This window comes from Coenobita brevimanus, chromosome 106, assembly GCF_032717465.1.
Source record: "Coenobita brevimanus isolate Jiangsu-jjx chromosome 106, ASM3271746v2, whole genome shotgun sequence".
NCBI classification, from domain to species: Eukaryota; Metazoa; Arthropoda; class Malacostraca; order Decapoda; family Coenobitidae; genus Coenobita; species Coenobita brevimanus.
In genome coordinates, this window is record NC_137059.1 from 5,407,227 (window position 1) to 5,430,000 (window position 22,774).

Here is a 22,774-nt window from a genome sequence, read left to right on the forward strand (position 1 = left end):
GACAGGCTTAGACATGCTTTTTTTTTTTTGACATGTGGGTTGTTTGATTAGTTTAGCATACAGTAATCCCTCATTTATCTGATGTAATAGAGCCAAAGGCACGTCCAGGAAATTAATCTGTCTGGATAATGGACTTCTCTCCTGTCCCCTCTTCATACATAACTTTGAAAGCCATTGTAAAAGGCCATTGCAGTACGTCAACACGTTCCTTTTGTTTTACACTACTCTGTTTTGTCAAGCAGACCTATAAACCACAGCCAAGCAGCTACGATGGTCAAGCAGACCCATCAACCACAGACAAGCAATCACCACTGCAGGGCCATCCCCTGCAGTGGGGGGGGGGGGGAAATGGCTACACAAGAAAAATGCAGTGGGCACACAAAACATAATGGTAAAATGGAATAAAATCATGGTAAAATTGAATAAAATCATGATACTGTACAGTAAGCTAGAATAAAATCAAGGTGAACACTCATGATACCTCGTAGGGTATCGTGCTGGATAACCCGCTAGCTCCTTGACTCTGACTGTTGCATTGCAGCTGGCAAAGCTGTTGCACTGCCTAGTACATCCTGTATGGTCTAGTGGCATACCTTGATGAATATAAAGTAGTTGCAGTCAGAGTCAAGGAGAGGTTCTGGCAGTCAGCTCAGGGGAGCGGCTGTGGGATGTGGTGATGGACTGCCCACTTCAGGTGACTCAGAAGACAGCTGCAAACTCACATGAAGGGAGACTCAACGGCTGACAACGTACTAGGTTGTGATTATATCACTGAAGGCATGGTTTGATGCTGTAATGGTGGCAGAGAAGGGGTGGACTGGGCAGGGATCAGAGGCCTGAAAAGAGTTGATCTTGGACTGGTGATAGGAGTGGCAATTCAGGCATTGGATGACACTCTGCCATACAGAACACAGATCCTCCACGAGTCAAAGAGGCACCATGTCTCTGTCACAATCCGGGTGCCTGGCATAATCATGCACCTGCTCAAGATTTGCCCAGAATGTGCTCAGGCGGGGCACTGCTGTAGCAACTGTACGAGAGGAGCTGCTCACTACACAGTTGATGTGCTGGAACTGGGAATGGTTGAGGGGATCTCTTGCAGATGCTGGGTGAACTGCTGAACCATATAGCACGGCGCCACTGGGCTATTCCTGCCCAGACAGGCGAAAATGTTTGTGAGGCTGTACTTTCCACCTGGTCACAAGCATTTTATCTGGATAAATTGGACAAGTGTACGTATAACGGTTTAATGCAGTTAGATCACAGCATCTGAGTAATGGATCGTACGGATGATGAACGTTGAGATAAGTGGGGGATTACTGTATATGGATTGCTGGAGAACCATGTCTACAGTTAATGTACATTACAAAGTTCAACATTCGTATCATTTGCATAGGCTCAGACATGCTTGCGTGTGTTGTCATTGGTCACCTAATAGCAGCACTCCACGCCGCTCAGTCTCTGGCAGCCTCCTAATTCAGTCCCATATCCCTGAGGTCACACTCTATGACCTCATCCCAGGAATTTTTCAATCTGTCTTTTGCAACCCTGCCCCTGGCATTTACAGGTCTCACTGTCTGCCCCCAATTGTCATCCTCCATCCTCTCCACATGACCAGACCATCTCAATCTGTCCCTCCTCATCACAACACCAATACACTCCAGTCTCATCCTTCCTCTCAACTCTTCATTCGTAAACCTAGTCCCTCCAGGTCTCACATTCAAGGACGCACTAAACATCCATCTAATAATTTAATTTCTATTTGATTGAGCCGACGAACACCCTCCTCCTTTACTGCCCAGGTCTCACTACCATACAGCATTACACTCCAAACACATGCTGCTTGCAAAGATTCCTTAGCATGGAGGGAGAGCCCTCTCACTGTCAGGAGAGGAAATTGCTCCATGAACCTCTTCCAGCCACTCTTTACCATAGCCACAGAGCTAGCTCCAGTCTCACCTCCTGCACATAACATGTCCCCTAGATAACAAAACTCTTCCACACACTCAAGAGGCTTATCAACAAGATCAGTCCTTTCGTGCCTGACAGTTTCTACATGCTCTCCCCAACACACCGCACATACGAAATCAGTATTATCTCGCAGTCTACCTCTAATACCATTACATCTCCTAATCATCCATTTTCACAAATACTGCACACAATAGAGTTACTTCCCACACTTTTGTGGCAAACTGCACATGGCCACTCCCTGTACTTTGTACCACCACCAGCTCAAGATATCACTTTTGTTTTATCCACATTTACATTCATGTATTTAATACATACACATACAGATATACCTGTATTTTAAAAGGCCTTCATAATTTTATGCACGGTATATACTGTATGTATAAATGAACAGTTGCTGTGTCCAGTTTTTCTGATATGCAGTATAAGGTGACACAACATTATGAATAGGTGTATACCAGTGTTCCATGATGTTTTCTTTATACTTTGGTTACTTGCATGAAGTTTGTGTATATAGAGACCTGTTGCTGTCCCTGACTTGCCCCGTTATGTGATATACTTAGAACGTGTGGAGAATTATCTGTTATGGTACTGATGGTTTTGAGTGTGATTGTACATGAATAGTAGGAGACTGATAGAACATGGGAAGAATTATTTGTTGCTGCTGGTAGTGAACATGATTGTATATGAATATTGTGAGGCTGCTATGTGAGAAAATATGAGAACACTAAAGTATGATATGAATGTCATGTTGAGTATGTCTGGAATATGTAGAAGCAGTTCATTTTGACTTAACACCTTCAGTCCAGTAACAGTTTCTATATTATTCTTGCTGTCTCCAGATGATATTGCAGTGTTTAGATCAGGAGACCCTCTTAAAGCAGGAAGGGTTAGCTGTAGCCCTTTTAAATTCTTTTCAGTTTAAAAGTTTGCCCGGTGTAAGCTTGAATCATTTGCTGATAACAAGAATAAAATGAAAGTTATCATCAGAGTGAAGTGGTTAATGGTTAGTTCACTCTTGGTTGTATGCAGTATGCTAAAGTTGTGCCAGTTTTGTTAACTGTGTTATAGAAGGATCATATTGACACCATTTATCAGTCACTATGGAACTTGGCTACTGTATGAAGATGGTCATTATCTTACAGCATTGTTAGTTACCAGATTGAAAGATATCTTACACCTTATATGAAACACATTGCCAGTATAGAAGAACATAGATGCTTTCTGTGCATGCAGAATCGAGAGGTGCTTTGTAGAATTAGTTTGTATATTTATTTTTGCAGACTGAAAATAACTCTTGTTTTGTATTGGGAACTCTGCAGTGAGACGCGAGTACTCCATCGTCTTCAGTGTCAGTGTCTTAACCCCCCCCCCAACCCATCCTTCATATTCAGTAATCTCGGATATTAATTTTGACTTTATAATCACCTTTTTAAACCTTTCTCCTCCTCCAACCATGAATTAACCATCTGAGCCTGTGGATGTCTTTTTCATTTTATTCTTGCCATATCTCTTGAGGTTTTGTTCAGTCCATGATAGGCTTTTCTGACTGCAGGAGTTCAACATAGCTTTGATATACCCCTGCAGTATGAGAGGCCTTTTCTATGCTGAGTAAAGTCTGGTAGCAGCAAGAGTAAGCTGAAATGGATGTCACCTGGATTGTATGGGTTAATATCCATTTCCCATCATGATAAGACCATATACATTAATAAAACTCCATCCACCATCAGCTTCCATCATCATTCAGCTAATTATCATGCCAGTTGTATCAACATTTGGAGATGTTTTTCAACCTTTTTAAGTACTTTAAAAGCCTTTCACTAAGGTTGCCCTTTTCTTAACTTTTATTATAGTGGATATTTTATGCAACTACAAAGCTCAACTGTGACATGGATAATGCAAACCCTCTAGCATTATATAATCCCTCACCTTGTTTACCACTGACATATGTTTTTAAAATTAGCTGAAATAATTTTGCCGTACTTGCTCAACCTAAAATAATTTATATTTGTTTTGACCTGAATTGTCCAGAATGTGTATTGTATTTCAACAATCCTATGTATTCTTTGGCCAAAGTGACACTTCTTTAAACATAGAAGTGTTTGTGAAAGCTTAAATGTTAAAGGGTGATGTCATGCATGGCTGGGCAATTACCTGCTTCTCTGCTTGTGAGGGAAGGGGTGTGTGTAGGGTGTCAAGGTTTGTGGTTCTCAGATAAAGTACTTCATTTTTTAATCTTGTATAAAGCCCTTATGGATTGTACAGTTACATAGATGAATCCTCTTAATACGTCTTATTAGCCAGAACAGATCACTGCTACTTGTAGGTTTTGTGTATTGAAGAATGCTTAGGTACTGCTAGCTACCAGTTGCAAAATTCTAGCTTCATTGTTTCCATATATTGTTCAGCTCTATTTATGTAAAGTTGAATTCTATAAAAGTAAAGTATGTCTCGCTAAATTTTGAGCAGAGCAAAAGGAAAGAACTCTTGCTTGATTTCACTCACAATGGATTCTTCTTTCATTGCCTCAGATATTTGCAGAGAAGTTAGTCTTAATGTGTTATAAGTGTTAAGTTGAGGAATTTAGCTGATGGTGTGTTGTGGTGCAGCCGTGTGGCACTGGTGGAGAGCCGAGTACAAGCAACTTTGCTACCATCAAGACTACATCCATTGTGAGTAAACAACAGAAGGAGCACCTGCAGGAGGACATGCACGCTGCCATGTCTGGTTACAAGCGAATGCGGCAGGAGCATCAGCGTGCACAGGCCAAGGTACACACACTCATGCACACGCAATTGTATACGTCAGCGTATTTGTATGTACAGTTGATAGCTTGTATTGAAGCAATAACTTATGTTTTCATTCATTCGTCATTCATTCATCATTTAATACTGTGCTGCCCCGTGAGGAGCATAGGAGCCTGGGGCGAGGCAAGTTAGTTCTAACATTTAAGATGCGAGTGACCAGTCTCACACATCCCTGAGTGACATTACATGAGCAATAAACCCCAACCACCCCTTGGATATAAACCTGCACAGGCTTAGTCAAGTTGGAGCACCTTAATTACACACTAAACCACCAGGTGCCACAATATGTATCCTTATCCTAAATGCATGTTAAGAAAAAAAAAAAAATCAGATTGTTATTGCTCTTGTAATTTTGCCAGATACATTATTCATAGTAACTCGTCTTGAATTTTGAACCAGAATGCAGAGTATACCTTAATATGTTTCATTATCAATAAGTAGGTGCATTTGCATCCTCATGAAATTAAGGTAATATTTCTTGTTTCATGAATATATTCTGTAAGTGCTGTAATGAAGGATGTACAGGAGTGAGTGCTGTTGTGTCTGTGTTAGCCAGTATTAGGATATCCCATAAATTTTTTTGTTTTATCATGATATCAGGATGTTATTTAATTTTTTTACTACATCAGCTTAAGTAAGGATGTAAGTGGTAGATTATTAAAGAATATTTTGAAAACCTGATATATGGGAATAGAGAGAGCAGAGTCGCTGTAAACATGATTGGTTTTGGAGGTGTGGAAAGAAGGAATGCAGTGCCAGGAAACGTGACACTCACACAGGTGAAGAACGCCGTGAAACGGCTGATAAATGGGAAAACAGGTGGGGTTGATGAGATGTACGCAGAGATGATTAAGTGTAGTGGAGAGAGCAGAATGAAGTGCTTGCTGGAGATATGTAAGTAAGCATGGATGAGTGAAACTCTGCCAGAGTGGAAAAAGATTGTGATTGTACCCTTTTACAAAAATAAAGGTGAGCCAAGTGAGTGCAAGAATTATCATGGCATAAGTTTACTGTGTGTTGTAGGGAAGGTATATTGAAGAATTATTATAGAGGAAGTAAAAGAGATATCAGAAGTCCTAGTGAGTGATGAACAGGGTGGCTGTAGGAGTGGCAGAGAATGTGTGGATGAAACATTTGCAGTGAGACAGATAGCAGAGAATGCTTGTGAGGACTATAAGGAGTTTATGGCATTTATGGATCTGGAAAAAGCATACAACAGAGTAAACAGAAAAGGATTGTGGAAGGTTTTGCACATGTATGGTGTAGATGGTAAGCTGCTTGGTGCCATCAAGAGTTTTTATGATGGTAGTGAGGCATGTGTAAGGGTAAATGGGCATCTTAAGTGAATGGTTCACGATCAGTGTGGGCATGCGACAAGGTTGTGTGATGTCCCCGTGGTTGTTCAATATATATATGGATGGGGTGATGAGAGATGGAAAAACACGAGTAATGGAGAGACGGATGGCATTGGTAATGAATGGTGATGGATGGAATATTTAAAATTTGTTGTATGCTGATGATGCAGTACTTCATGCAAAATACCGGACAAGAACTTGTTAGATTAGTGCAGAGTTTTGCTGATGTCTGTGAGTGTTGAGCCTTGTGAGTAAATGTAGAAATGGTAATCGAGAGAGAAGGTGACTCCCAGTGTGATGTTACAGTGAATGGAGAAGACTGGAATTGGTGATATCCAGTACCTGGGTACAGTGATAGAAAAGAGAGGAAAATGTGCAAAAGAAGTTGAAAGTAGAGTGACACAAAGAAGAAAAGTAGCTGGTGCAATGAAGGCCTTGATAAGAAACAGAGGATTGAGTGTTGCAGCTGCACGTGGCTTACATGAGGAAGTGTTAGTGCCAACTTTAACATATGGGTGTGAGACTGGTGTGGCATGAAAATGAAAAGTCAAGAGTAAGAGCGGTGGAGATGGGACTGCTGAGGAATGTATGTGGAGTACAGAGGGTGGATAGGATACGAAATAATGTGATTTGTGAAAGGTGTGGAGTGATGAAGTCAGTGGACACCAGAATCGACGAGAGTGTACTGAGATGGTATGGTTATGTGGAGAGAATGGATAACTGTAGGATGGTGAAAAAAGGTATATCTGAGCGAATTTGAAGGAGGGAGGAGGCGAGGTAGGCCAAGGAGAAGGTGGAGGGATATGGTGGACGCGTGTGTAAGGAAGAGAGTTATGGAAGTCAGTGAGGCTAGGAAACTGACAAGAGATCAAGCTGGCTGGATGAATGTTGTGAGAAGAAGTGCATGATGAGGGATATGGAACCCGTTTTTGATGTGACAGCGTTTGGATTGACTCTATTGGATACGTTTATATGAAGCTACAGAATGTGGTGAAAGTTTTTGGCGTATCAGATAGAGCCAGGATTCTGGGGCCACGAATTATGAGTGACTGGAAGCGTGGCCCATTGGACTTTGCAAACTTGGGCTGTCTGGACATTACTGCTCCTCACCCTGCCCTTGGGTGGGAAAGGTCCAGATGATGATGATGATGATGATGGCTACATCAGCTTTTACTGACCTGCTTTCCAGTAGCCACTGTGTAAATATTTTTGCTAAACATTAGTGAAAACAGAATGGTAATACTTCTGTGAGCAAAGAGCAGATTTGTACATTAGTAATTAGCTTGTTAAACATATTCACTGTTGTTCATAAATTATATGCACACACACACACACACACACACACACACACACACACACACACACACACACACACACACACACACACACACACACACACACACACACACACACACACACACACACACACTGCCAGATATATACATCATTCAGTATAGCACATATATTGATGATTGGTGAATATAAGTCCCATTTATTTTATTTTTATTTTTTTTAATTTTTTTTTTTTTTTTTTTTTTTTTTTTTTTTTTCCAAGTCTGTCAGTGGTTTTGAATTTTTGTGATGAAAGAATTGAGAGATGGGTTTTGGTGACTCCAGTGGCAGAAATTGGCAGTTAACTGATTGGTTTGGCTGAATTATTCTGTTGACTGCAAGCATTGCTATATGATTATAATTTTTGATATTGTTCTCTGTGCTGTAGTGTTGCTGCCTTGGTGCTTTAGTTTTTTATGTTTGTTTATTTATTTATTTATTTATTGCTCCACACCATCATCAGTGACCATTTGTTTGCCATCAAATACCATTTTCTCTTCATATATCCCATACAACAGTGGCAAGTAAGCATTTAGTGATAAGTCGGTGCTTGTTATGGTTGTGTTGGTAGATAAAATCCAGATATTATGTACTGTATGAAAGAGCACTGTGTGAGGGACTATCTAGCTGCTGGCAAGAATTATGGCAACCAAAGGAACAAATGGTAGTGCCTTAAAAAAAAAAAAAAAAAAAAAAAAAAAAAAAAATCCTTGTTTCATGGTGATTAAAGACAAAAGTTCCCAGGGTAATAGAAAGCATTATCTACAATTGGTACAGATACTGTACATACAAAATCTATTAAGAACTTTTTAGTTTATTTTAGTTTATTTTGCCTTAAACAATGTACCAGGCAGTAGTGTTTGCACTTAGAAATACTCTTAGTTGCAAGGTATTCTTTGTCATTGGTACTGACTGGACTGGAGTGAACTTATCATGTTTGTTGTTGTCTTCATTAGCTAGAGGAGAAATGCCGTGTGGAGATGGAGAATCACAAACACATGCTGGACAAGGAGTACGAGGCACTACTCACTCAGTTCAGTAAGGAGTTGGAGAAACTCAGACAGGTTAGTTAGTTATGTTAATTGTACTTTGTTTGTATCACACAGCATGCACTAACAATAGTACAGGTACAGGTGTTTGTATGCTCAAGCTTAATCCAGGTTCCCTTTTCTTGTTGATGAATTATTAGAAAGTACTGAAACTGTGGATTTTATAACACTTAGTATAGAGTCCATAAGAAATGCTAATAAGTTTTACTCTTGTCCTTAGTAATGCAGTATATAATTGTTCTGTAATGAACAGATGATTGTGTCATTTTGTAATAATACAATATTTACTTGACATAAAGCTATCCTTTTTTCTTCAGAAACACGAAAAAGAGCAGGAAAAGAAGTTAGATATGTGTTCAATGGCAGAGAAGACACTTCAAAAGGACATAAATGGTCGGCACTGCATTGAACTGAAGCACTTCCAGTCCCAGTACAAGAAGCAGTACAAGGAGAACATAGAGAAATGGAAGAAGGAACTCTCTCAGGACCCTAACACACCTAAAAGACAGAGAGAGGCACAGCTTCAGTAAGTACCACATGGTTGTAATGTCGTCCATCCATCCATTATCCAATCCTATGTCGACCCATGAGGAGCTTAGGAGCCCAAGGGCTAGGCAAGTTGATCCTGACATTTAAGATGCGAGTGACCAGCCTCACGCATCCATGAGTAGCATAACTTGATCAATAAACCCCAACCATCCCTTGGATATAAACCTACACAGGCTCAATCCGATTGGAGCGCCTTAATTACCCACTAAACCACCAGGCGCCATAATTTTGTTATATGGTTACCACCCAGCATAATAGTTTCCTGGTGTACAGGAAACCATTTGGCTTGTCATTCAGTGTAGAATCATCCATAGGCAGAAGAAAGAAGGAAAGAAAGACAGAAGAGGGAGTGTAAAGTCAACCATAGGCAGAAGGAATAAGAAAGAATGAAAGAAAAAACAAGAGGAAAGAAGGAAGAGAGGAAAGGGCAGACACCCAAAGCATAACTACCTTGCTGGTGAGTGCCCCGACCTACCTTCAAAAGGACATAAATGTCATCACTGCATTGAACTGAAGCAAAAATAATGTCTTTATACTGTATTTTGGCCCCTGTAAGTGCGTGATAGTTTGTAACTAATTAAGATTAACTTTTTACCTTGGTGCTTTCTTTTAATATTGTTACATTAGATTCAATAACCCCCCCCCCCTTTCTTCATGTGTGTGTGGAGTGTAGGAGAGAGCATGTAGAGATTGTCAGGCGTGAAAGGATTGATCTAGTTGAGAAGTCTTCAGAGCATATGAAGGAGTTCTGTTGTTTGGGGAACATGTTATGTGCTGGAGATGGGGTTAATTGAGATGGTTTGTGCATGTTGAGAGAATGGAGGATGACAGTCCTGCTGCTTTTGTTTGTTTACTTCTGACAGACTTCATATTGCCACACTGATACCTCTTCAGCTTCTATATTTGAACATTTGTGTTTCTTCAGACCCAAGTTTTACAGGTCAGACTACTCAACCTTATTAAAGTTACAAAACATGATAGCACTCAATATCCGCAGTACAAAAGTAGATGATCAGGTATCTTGAGGAGCTGGCTCAACCAACATGTCCTTTGTACAGTATGCTGTCATCTCTGTGTCAGCAGATTCTTGTGCAAAGCGGCCAAAAGCAATACCAAGAAAGTCATATGCTTAGAAGGAGCATGCTGAGTGTGTGACGGTTTGTGGTCGTGTAATGGGAGAAGAATCTCTTGATGGTTTAAAACCACAAGAGTGGTTACTTCCTCTCCCTACCACACCACCCCAACCTCTTCAGTATCAATATCTTATGCCTCCTCCATCTGTATGCAGTAGGTTGTGCCCTTAGGAGCATATCTGTAACATATCTGGGATATTAGAGAGTTTTTAGCAGGCATATTGGTGTCAGTCATGTTGAGTCACTCTCTTCTGTCTGCTTTACCTGCGTACAGGAAGATATACCCCTAGGAAATGTATCTGGAGAGTAGTGTTCAGGAGGTAAGGTGGGAAGGTGGGGACAGGCTAGAGGGTTGGTTAACTCTTTAGGTTTGTAATTATAGGTTAAAGATATCACCATACATGGCCTCCTAGTGTGCAGAACCCTTAAGTTAACCCATTGCTTGCTCATACAGAAGCCACTGTTTCTGATGAGAAAGGTTCATGCATAGCAGTATTTGATAATGTGAAATTGCTTTACAGAACTCACAAGGAATATTTGAAGGCTTCTGAACGACAAGAAGAACAAAAGCTGATGCAGCAACAAGGGGAATACCTACAGTTAGAAACTAGAAAGTTCCGGCGACGTAGTCTTCTCACGTACTACGTAAAAGAACAGTCGTTACTGAAGGAGGAGCTGACTAAGCGGGAACAGCAGCTAGAGGCAGCTCACTCCATGTTGTTGCGTCACCACCAGCTAACTCAAGACCTTGAGTATCGCCAACAGCGGGCCATCCATGCTCTCAAGGAAGAACAGGTGAAAATTGTTGAGCAGCTCATTACCCATGTGAATTTGATGCTGTATTTTTGAAATTTATAATCTTCAAGCAGTTTTATTAATCTTTGGAGAAATTTTTTGAATTAGAGAGGTTAGCTGTAGCTTTTGTTTACCCTTGCATCACATGAGGTCTCCCCATAGCTGAATCAACTGCAGGGGATGAAAGAATAAAATGAAAAAGACCTATGCTGGCCCATGGAGTTAAGTATGTATCCACATACCTAAGTTTGGTTGCTTACCTTTCCTTCATACTGGAATATACTGTAGATGCAAGGTGTTCCTGCTGAAACTAATTCTAGATTGAGATGCACTTAGGAAGCAAAATCCTGTTTTGAACTAGAGAGAGGATAGTTGTGGGAGAATGTTAACCCTCTCATACATGAGGGCTTGGTAAAAAATCCAACCGCTCAAACTTTTTTGATGCAGGTTGCTTCCAAGTGAAATCCAACCACTGGCACTTTTTCGGTTCAAGTTGCGTCCAACCATATAGGTTGCGGTATTTTTTCACCACGATTTATGGCTGCATCATTCAACTTTCTCCCCTCCCCTTATTTATAACTCTGTCGTTATGAAAATGTTGCATGTTATAGGTGAGTAAATTTTCTTCTTAATGAAGAAAAAAATAAAAGAAAATGAATTGCCCTATTTATTCGTTCACTCATTTATTCAGCACTGATTTCTCACAGATATATAATCATTTTGTCAATGCTTGTTGAAAGTTGTAGAGCACTCAACAAGCATTGACAGAATGTTTATATATCTCTGAAAAATCGGCGTTGAGTACAGTAATACCTCGATATATGATACCCCTAGACGCGATACCCCGGCTTAACAGTGGGGGTAGAAATACCACCATACCCAGTTTAATGATGGGCAAACCCTGGCTTAATAATGAGTTTTGTATTGTTTTTTTACTAATTCTGATTATATTTTGGTCTAAAATTGTGTGTTTAGGTTGATTTATAACCTGTTTTTAGACAGATGTGTTTTAGCCATAGGTGGGGTGAACATTGTCATTTTGGGGTACAGTTTACTAAGCTTGATTTTTTCTAGACTTATATTTGATGATTTTCATTTTTTATTTGTTGGTTATAGTGAGTTATTTACAGGTGTTAGGCTAGCTTCCATGACAGCTGTTAGGCCATTTATATTAACTTTAAACTTGTTTTTGGGCTCATTTGGGGGGGTCTGGGGCTTGGTTTGGGGGGAAATCCAAAGCTGGCAAACTCTTCACGTTGCTTTACATGTTAAAAGTACCCCGATAAACGATACCCCACCTAACGATGGGGTTTTACCTAACCAGTTAAATCGTTAAACCGGAGTATGCCTGTAAATGAGTGAACAAAAAAATATGGTAATTTCTTTTTTCTTTTTTCTTCTTTCATTAGGAAGATCATTTACACATTTATAACATTTAGTAATTACATAAGAGTGCAGTTACAAATAAGGGCAGGGGAATGAAATGATTGGAAACATTTTACGATGTTGAGCCAGCCACTAATAGAGCGGCCTAGCAGTGGTCAAGGACATTAAGATACATCTGTTGCGTACGCCATAAAAATCTCTCTAATAGAGCTAGAAGTGATCAACATTGAATAAATGAGTGAACGGTAAAATATGGGAATTTATTTATTTTTATTTATTTTTTTTCATTAGGACGATCATTTATTTATTCATTTATAACATGTAACAATTTCAAAACAGCAGTTATAAATAAGGGCTGGGGAGAAAGTTGAATGGAAAAATTTTGTGATGTCACGTACATCGCTGAGTGAGGGGTGTGCGACGTTTAAGTCTGGGCCAGCCTGTGTGGTTCATGCAGTACTTGGAAGTGCTTGGATGCATGTTGTGTCGAAAGAGTTCGAGAGGGTTAATTGTAGCTTTAACTAGAGTAAGAAGGCTGGCAAGGTACAGGATTGGGTGTACGCTGTAGATGTCAGTCAAGTCACAAAAGAAAATAATTGATGTATGATGGCTCTGCTGCAAGAAGTCTCAAGTTTGTGCCCTGTTTTTAACCAAGTGAAACCTGTAACTCACATCTCCATAGCACTGTATTTGTACAAAAAGATCCATCAATGATCAATACATGGTTTTCTTCTGGTTATATAAAGAACTAGATATAATAGTATACACCAGACTTCTGTACATTTTATAGTGCTCTTAGTATCATCACATCTATAACATTATAGTTATATAAAGAACTGTTGGAATTAACATCTTGGTGTGACATGAGGTGTTTGATAAATGTCTTACATTTTGTACTATTTGTACTGGAACCATGTTTCTCCATTGAATTTTTCACTTAAAAATGAATATTAAATAACCAGTGTTTTCTTTATTCAGATGAACAAACAACATCAAACAGAACAGAGTAGTCAGCATGAATACATGAAGAGGGTAGAGCGAGATCTTCGTAAAAAGCATGCTTTACAACAGAAGCAACAGCCAAAGAGCTTAAAAGTAAGTATTGTTAAATTTGATGTCTTGAAGCACAGTCAAGTTATTACTCATTGTTAATGTCAGAAAAATGTGTTGGATGATTGAGCAAGGACCAACATTTTATTGTTTTTTCATCATTAGCTACGTATAACAATGAACTTTGTTTTTTAAACAGTCTCTTGCTCTTGTTTCATTTGAGTATATGCCCTCAAGAATATGGCCCAAAACTTTTTTACTACAGATATGATGGGAGTTTCAGAGACTTAAAGTAATGTAGGAGATATATATCCTTTGTGTGCCATTACTGCAGTCTGGAAATCTGCTTTCTGTCTATTAGTAGGAAGCTGGTGGTCTGGAGAAAGGTTACCTCTAACGTGAAGTCCTGTAGTTTTGTGTTTGAGAGTCATCCCTTGTTTTTGCTTGTGTTAGGGAACAGACATATCTGTGAATCTTGAAAATCATCTGAAAGGGTCCCTGCAACCATATTTTTACTGTGATTGCTTAAAAACCCTTTGTAGTGCCCCAAAGCATCACCAGGCATTAGAATCTACTTTGTTGTAGTGTATTTTTGGATGATTTAACAACAAATTTTATTAAATCATACCAAAATACACCCTAACTATTCCATTTTGTGATGGTTTGCTTGCCCACGAGTAGTCAAAACTGACAAAATTGAAACTGGTAAGAATGAGGGATGACTGTAATGGTATAATAACTTCTTTCTCATCAGTTTTCAAAATTTTTAATTCCTTTTTTTAAAAGAACCATTTTCATTTGTTTATTTTTGCATTTTAATTGTTAGTGAAGCTTAAAGTTCATTTACAATTTTTGTTTTAATTAGTAAACTGCAGTTGTAGATATACAGTATATATATTTTTTCCCGGCATGTCTCTTGGACTCAGGGATAATGAAATAATTCCAAAGGCATGATATCAGTGATCTGGGGTTAATGCATCCTCAGTTTTCCTATTGGTGTATCCCAGTCCACCATGCATCCCCTCGTACCCAGGAGCTTGGTCACCTTCATTTCCATTTGAATCGCCATCCAAAACCAGAAATCCTGTCACAAAATTCCTATTCCACAAGTAATAGTTTATCCCAAAACCAATCCTTCGCCACCTCAATTAGCCCGGCCTTGGTGGCATATGCTGGTACGACCACCGGGATGCAATTATCGTCTGTTGATTATATGGAACATTTCCGCCAAGATTTTTTGCTTATGATTTTGAATAATTGTTTTTGTATAGTGATGCATATAAAGGGAATCTTTATTTTGTAATTGTTATAACATTAATGATATGTGTTGTAGCAAAAAGAAATAGAAATCCGTCGTCAGTTCCGAGATACCATCAACATCCAGCGTCAGCAGTACAAGGAATACAAGGCTCAAATTCTTGCCAAGACTCCTAAAGATGAACAGCGAGCTATCATTAAACGTCTGAAGGAGGACCAGCGTAGGAAACTGGCCATGCTGGGTGACCAGTATGAACAGTCAATTGCAGAGATGCTACAGCGGCAATCATTACGCCTTGATGAGAGTCAGGTTGGTGATGCTTCCATTTTATTACTGTATTTTAATAATTTCACCATGACTTTTCTGAGGTTTTTGCCCTCTTGCCACTTATTTGACACAACTCAGTGGCAGAAAAAGATGGTACAGTAATCCCGCATATTTCGCGGTAGTTACGTTCTTGTAACCCCCGCGAAAAGTCAATTCCGCGAATACTCTATTAACAATTGAATCTTACACTTGTGTCCACCATGCTGCCCATCACACAGTCCATGTCCATACTGATTGCGAGACAATTTGCCGTCAGACAATTCCCCGTCAAAACATGGACGATTCCCCTTCAGAACAATTCGCACCCTGGACGATTCCCCCCCATTCTATAAATATACTAATCAATACTTTTATCAATATACTTATTAATTAATCAATACTTTAATAACTATATTTCAGGGGGATCCAGCAAAGTCTATGTTCAGTAGCGTAGGTTCTGGATATTATTTATTAGTTGCACCTTTAGTCAATAATTAACTTGTTTCTTCCTCACTGTAGTCGCCTTTGAATTATATTCTAGCGTCACCCATAGCTATCTTCATTAATGAAGGCGAATTGTTTTGTGTTTGTTGTGACTGCGAATTGTCCCGAAACCTCCATACTCATCCCGAAATACCTTCTTACAAGATTGAAAGCACATACTCCATTATGAAGGAAAAACGTAAACACCGTACTGTAATACACAATTATCTACACATTTATTCACAAAACAGTACAAAATAAAAAGATGCATTAACTGGTGATAGCAAACACTCCCACGGTCGTTTCTTAGCTTGTCCAGTAACATAATTTTCTCTGCTAAGGTCATAACTTTTCTTGATCGTTTTGTCACTTTGGAGTTCTTACTAATTGTATTATTAGCCTTTGGTGAGGCTGGCTTACTTCCTGGGGCCATGTGGAAAGCAAGTGGGAGGCAAGAGGCTCGTATCATACTGCGGTTACAAGTACAACAGACACGTGTGGCAGTCAGGCGTGGACTGAGGAATGCGGGGCAGAGAGCAGTGTTGCCATATCCAAACAACGAAATTATGCTAGGGCAATGAAAAAATTATGCTAGACTGAGCAAATTTGTTCCAAGTAAAAAATGAATTATGCTAACTTGAAGCTAAATGATAAAATTCTATACATATTCGTGCAACATATCAATTATGTATTGTTTACTATGAAAATATTAAAATGAACCTACATACAGTAACAGTGTCATAAAGACTTTGTAGTTACTTGTAGAGAAGTATATTTTAGACTTGTGGTCGAGCGGCTTTATATCTTGTAGTAGTTTCCCCACCAGATGTAATGTAGTGACGGGAGAGGTAAAGAATAGTATGGGACTATTTTTATTTGTCTTGGAAATATTAAACAGGTATAAGAGTATAAGTCCCGGGTAGCTACCTCCCTGTCTCGCTATCTCTCTCTCTTTCTGTTCTAAGGCTAATCTCCGTCTCGACCTCTCTCTAGGGTCGCTTGTCTCCTTCTAAACTCTCTTTCCTAAAATCTGGTGTAGTAGGGGTGTGTCACGTATGTTCCTCATGGTTACCAGATCTTTCTCACGAGAGGACTGCTGACAGCTAACTGCATCATCTCCTTACTGGCCGCTGTCGTCAGCTTTCCTCCGTGTAAGCATGTTTAGCGCTGCTCGAGTCTCGCAGACACAACACCTTCTCATCATTTGACTTCCTGCTTCTATCTGTCTCTCTATCTATCTATTTATCTATCTATCTATTATGTAGTCCTATAACAGGATAAATATCGGTTTTCTGCCCATACTGCTTTTTCCCACGAAACTTACGTTTTTCTGATGGATTTTGATGTGATTCATTCGATTTTGAGCATCATTTCCGTCAGAAATAACCAGATTTTGATATATGACCCCCCCCCCATCCCCCTGCAATAATGGGGGATCTTTGGGGAATCGGAGGTTATAGGGAGGGGGGGAAACACAGAAAATGGTCATTTCCGACTGAAATGAAGCTGAAAATTGAATGAATCATACCAAAATCCATCGGAAAAACCTAGGTTTCATGGGTAAAGTACAAAGCTCAAACTTATCCTAACCTAACCGAACCAAACCGAACCTAACCTAAAACCTAACCTAACCTAATCCAACCTAACCTAACCTAATCCAACCCAACCAAGCCCAAACTGAAAGTAACCAACTATTCAAACATCTTCTTACCTTATTCGTCTCTCCCTCTCTCTCTCTCTCTCTCTCTTTTTCTCTCTCTCTCTGATTTGTAGCTTTTATAAAATTATTCCAAAAATATTCCATTCCATTCTATATTATGCTAGAATGATTCTAAAACTTCTAATATGCTAAAAAATATTCCAGACTCGAAAATTTGATCAAAATTATGCTAAAAGAATAAAATTATGCTAGATATGGTAACACTGGCAGAGGGGCCGCGGGAAAGGGACAGACTACAGAGGGTGGCGTGAGTTTACCGCGCTACAATTGGAAGCTGCGGAAATTTCAAATTTTTTGTTTTCTGTATATTCAAGGATATTTTAGTTGAACTTCTTAATGCTAAGAAAATCCGCGAGAGGGCAAAACCGTTGACAAAAAATCCGCAAAAAATGCAGGAGTACTGTACTGAGTCATTCCATGCAAATGTCAACCTTTAATGCCAGCCTCAGAACTGATAAAAATTTATAAATTGTATATCATTTTAAAGCTTAAACATTGAATGTTATGAATCTGGACAAAAAAAAAATCCAAATTGTCTACTGAGAATGAGGCATAAAAAAATGTTGTACCATGTCACTGAAGAAAAATTCATGCTGAAGTAAGTGATTTTATCATCATCATTGACCCAAGGATGTACTTGTTTGAAATGCTGGCATTGGCTTTTATTGAAATAGCATCTGTTAGAGTTGTAATTGTCACTACAGTTGTTTACATATATTTTGCGGTCGGACCGTGGCACAACCTTGAAGTGGAAATACTTCAAGAGTAACGCGTGTGACAATTTTTAAACATTTTTCCCATACACAGCTTACGAATTGGAGAAAACTGACATAACGTTTTATCATAAATAAGCATCCTAGTACCTTACTAATGCAGCCCTGTGATGTCTTGTAAGAGACTCCGGTAAACCATATGCTCTGTCACACATATTACATGCAAAGCATGAGGAATGTTACCGAAGGAAGATGTAATGTGTCTTACGCTCGGCTTTAAACAAGATATCACCACAGTCAAAGGCTTTTCGTCTCATTAACTCTCCTCCTCTTACTGACTCCCTTCAACCTCTGTCTCTTCGTCGCACTGTTGCATCTTTATTTCTTTTCTGTCACTATTTTAATGGTCACTGCTCCTCTGAACTGTCTTCTTGCATTCCTCCACCTCTACGACAGGCGCGTAGCACCCATCTGGCAGCAAACTCTCATCGCTTTTCTGTCCAACTCTCTAATGCAAGAATTAACTGTTACTCCCAGTCTTTCATTTATGCAACAGGTCAGCTCTGGAACTGTCTCCCTCTGTCTGTATTTCCTGCTGCCTATGATCTCCAGTCTTTCAAATGCAGTGTGTCCAGGCATCTCAAAATGATCGGATCTTGAATTTGGCTCTCTATTGTATTTTGTTTTTCTCTTGGAGGGAACTGTTACTGCGGGCTCATGGCCTTTGGTTCCTTCTTCCTTGCATTAAAAAAAAAAAAAAAAAAGTTACACTGAATTGCAATTACAAATTCACTGTTTGCAGTTTAGTATGTTACCTGCTAGCTTTTTTTCTTTTCAGGCTGTAAATTGAACCCATGGGATTTGTGAAGTGGCTTGGGGTTGGTTTTAGGGGTAAATGGGTTAGTGAGTGGATGCTTGGGATGGACTGGGTGAGTGGGTAGATCGGTGGGTGGTCGGGAAGGGGTTGGTGAGATAGGTGTGATGGGATGATTTTGATGGATGAGTGAGGGTCAAATGGGTGGGTGATATGGGATGGCAAGGTGAATGGGTTTGGGTAAGAAGGATGGTTGGACATGCCAGTAGGCAGGTGGGTCTGTAGGAGGAGTGGTTGGACAGGATGGGTGGGTTCCCAGGGTGAGTTGGGTGGTCAGGGTTGGTGAGTATTCAGGGAGAGATGGGTGGGAGGGGTGGGTGGGTTGATGTGATTAATGGCATTGTTGCATGAGCAGGATGGGTGGCATTTGTGGGTGGGGAGGGTGGGTGACTGTGGTTGGTGGGCAAGATGGGTTGTCAGAATGTGTGGGTCGCCAGGTTGTGTGGTGACACGGTGGGTTGCCTGGGTGGCTGCGAAGAATGTGTGGCCAGGGTGCTGTGCGTGGGTGGTTGTGTTGGTGGGTGGATGGGTTCAGGGTGGGTAGATGTGTTGGGTGGCATTGTTAGATAAGCTTGGTGGGTGGCATTCGTGGGTGGGTAGGGTGGATGGCCTAGATCGGTGTGCTTGGAAGGTCGCACAGGTGGCTGGGAAGGGTGAGTGTTGGATGGGTTGAGTGAGCATGTGGATGAGTGGATGGGTGGATATGTGGCTCCCCTGATGACAAGGCAGGAGAGGGACTTTTATTTTAGTAATCACGTAACTTGTCACTGATATTTAGGTTTATCATTTAGAAGATGTTGAATAAATATTTGGAAGAAATTTCTATATAGTGGGGTCATTTTCATTGAAATCTGCTAAAACCTCAATATAATTACTTCTCACTGAACTGAGGGTTGTTGAATACGTGTAATAATACACCTAATGGTAAAACAAATGATACTGTACTAATATAACATGCGGCAAGATGTGAGAGAAGGCAAAGCTTAAGATCTCCAATCCATCTGCCTAACGAATCAGTAGTTTTATTGGAGTCAGGAGGGGGAATTGGGGGGTGGACTTGTGCTGTAAACCTTCCCTCTGGTGGCAGACTACCCTCTCCCCTTATTAGTGTTCATGACTGTACTGGTTTAGTTGTTTAAACATTATGTTACAGTCATAATTATTACCTGAATAGGGCATGATCAAAGTTAATTACCTTAAAAAGAGGGGCGTCAATAGAGTAAGTCGAACACAGTTTTATTTCCCTGACAACCCAGACAGAGATGAGATAGCAGAGGACATGGTTGTGCAGGCTTTGCCAACTCCTCAAGTATAGTGAAGGTACATAAATTCAAAGGGGTGACTTTTTCCCTCCTCGATCAATGTGTCTATGTTGATGTCATGTTGTTGATGTCACTGGAATATGTTCATATCACTTAAACAAGAATTGTCTTCTGGTTAGTTTATTTTGTAAATTTCACATCAGTAAACATTTTTGTTTATGTTTGTGAAACAGTTTTGTATACCTAATAAATGTTGATTGTATTAAATTACTGTACTTCAATAAAAATCGCACAAGTAACATCTCTCACTTTTCTGGTAACTTGTGTGACGGTGACATTTTCCATAACAGCACAACAGTTACTAGGAGTAATCAGATTTGCTCAATATGGTTATGATCCTTATATGTTGACATTATTGATATGAAGCACTCCTTGATTGAACTAGTAAAACCACAGACTTACTGAAATTAATTATGCAAAGTACAGGAGGGGGTAGCATCATGTAACTGTTCCTTGTGCAACCTTTGATCCATTCATCATCCAATCCTACATTGCCCCATGAGGAGCCTTGGAGCCTGCGGCTAGGCAAGTTCGTCCTGACATTTAAGATGAGTGACCAGCTTCACTCATCCCTGAGTGGCACTACATGAGCAATAAACCCCAAACACCCCTTGGATATAAACCTTCACTGGCTCAGTCCAATTGGAGGCTGTAATTACCCACTAAAACAACAGGTGTCAAAATTTGGTTATATGGTTACCACCCAGCATAGTAAATGGTTTCCCGGTGTACAGGAAACCATTTGGCTTGTCACTCAGTGTAGAGTCACCCACAGGCAGAAGTAAGAGGAAAGAATGATGGAAAGAAAGACAGAAGAGGGAGTGTAAAGTCACCTGTAGGCAGGAGAAGGAAAGAATGAAGGAAAGAGAGACAGAAGAGGAAGGATAGAAGAGAGGAAAGGGCAGACACCCAAAGCAGCACTACATTGAGTGAGTGGATGGTGAGTTCCTTCACCTACCACTAAATGCTTGGCATTATATGAAGGACAAGCACACAACATGGAACACCTTGTTAGTGCCTTGCCTTATGAATGAGCTTCTTAACATGTGGGTCAAGATTAATGCAGGATACTTCCAGAATTTAGCAGACAACATACTCAGATGCCTCCAGCTTGTAAATGAGGCCAAGGGCAACATGACTATATATTAGGATGCATTTATGCTGCATAGTTTTGTGTGTATCATTAATATATTCCCTTGAATGTGATGTTTGCTTACATATATCCTGTGCCGTGAGTTTCTTTTTTGGAGTCTGTATTAAGGCCAGGGTAGATCCTGCTGCTTCTGTTAATCTCATTTTGCTTAATATACAGTTTTTAAATATGTAGACTACAGCCAGGGACAAAGTTTACTGTTCCACTGCATGTAATTAACACTTAAGACATGTCTGCCACTTTCCTTTCTGATGCATCATATTACAAAGCAACATGGGTGAGAGAAACATATAAGGTTTTCTCACCTTAGGAGTATCAGGCAGCAGAGGAAAGTGAGAAGTAGAAGAGGTGAAATATTAGACAAACTTTTGTCTTCAGTGGTGTAGTACAGTCTGCAAAGCTAATTTTTTTTTCTTTGTACCATTCATAATGGACGGACACAAATCAAGATTGAGAGCAGAGGAAATGAATCATTTTGAGAGGAGCATTTGGAGTCACATGAAGAGACAGCCTGACAAATGAGGAAGTGAAGGAACATTGTGGTGTGGATGTGGATGTGATAGAAAGCGTTAGGAGAAATACCTTGTGGTGGTTTGGCCATGTGGAGAGGAGGAGAGCAAGAGACTTACAAGGAGAGTGTATGTGAGTGAGGTGGAGGGGGGGGGGAGAGGCAGGGGGAGGCCAAGGATGCAATGGAGGGATGGAGTGGAGAGGTATATGAGAGAAGGGGTTGTGAGCTGGGAGCAGGGTATTGAAATGGCTGTGGACCGGGCAACATGGAGGCGATTTATTTGTGACCACTCCTTACCTGATTAAGGTGTCTTGCAATAGATAGATAGATGATAGAAGAAATTCGTTTATCCTATCTTGCCTATATATTTCATGAACCATTGACTTTTGCAGGTAGTAGAACAGCAACAACTGTCAGAGAAACTAGAAAGAGAACTTGAAATGTTGTCCGAGTATCAGACACGCAATCGACAGCAGGCAGAGGCTCAGCGTAACAGAGAGAAACGAGAACTTGATGAGAGAGTGGCACTCAGGAGAACACTTCTACAACAGAAGGCAAGTTTCTTACTGGAGTTAAAGAAGCAACAGTTGCCATTATAGGTTTACAGTTCTCTCCTGCATAAGGATACTTTATGTAAATATGTTTTGATGATTCAAATTGTTTTACAGCTGTTCTGGTTAACTTTCCTGTTTGATGATATGCTAGAGGAGGGAAAAAGGAAAAAAAGAAGCAAAAAAAGAATATGCACTCGGGTAGTCATTGTTTCAAATTCTGTTTAATAGTATTTCAAATTAATGATAACTGAATTTTTTTAATTAAAGAAAAGGGAGCTGTACGTAGTCTTTGTTGATTTGGAGAAGATCTTTGACAGGGTCCCAAGGGAGGTGGTGAAGTGGGCAATGAGAAAGCTTGGGATCGAGAAGTGGCTGGTTAGAGTGGTTATGGCTATGTATGTGGGTACTCACACCCAGGTTAGAGTGAGTGGAGTCTTGAGTGATGAGTTTTCTGTG

General features: G+C 40.0%; 1 protein-coding gene across 1 annotated transcript in view; it reads left to right on the forward strand.

Annotated features, from left to right (window-relative positions):
* Tao (Serine/threonine-protein kinase Tao) overlaps positions 1 to 22,774 on the forward strand; it is a 48,511-nt gene that overhangs the window by 23,457 nt on the left and 2,280 nt on the right. Inside the window, exons 8-14 of the mRNA XM_080285477.1 lie at positions 4,578 to 4,739; positions 8,419 to 8,526; positions 8,829 to 9,037; positions 10,715 to 10,988; positions 13,353 to 13,469; positions 14,758 to 14,991; positions 22,157 to 22,318. Of these exons, the coding sequence (XP_080141603.1) occupies positions 4,578 to 4,739; positions 8,419 to 8,526; positions 8,829 to 9,037; positions 10,715 to 10,988; positions 13,353 to 13,469; positions 14,758 to 14,991; positions 22,157 to 22,318 (1,266 nt within the window). The remainder of the gene's footprint in view (positions 1 to 4,577; positions 4,740 to 8,418; positions 8,527 to 8,828; positions 9,038 to 10,714; positions 10,989 to 13,352; positions 13,470 to 14,757; positions 14,992 to 22,156; positions 22,319 to 22,774) is intronic.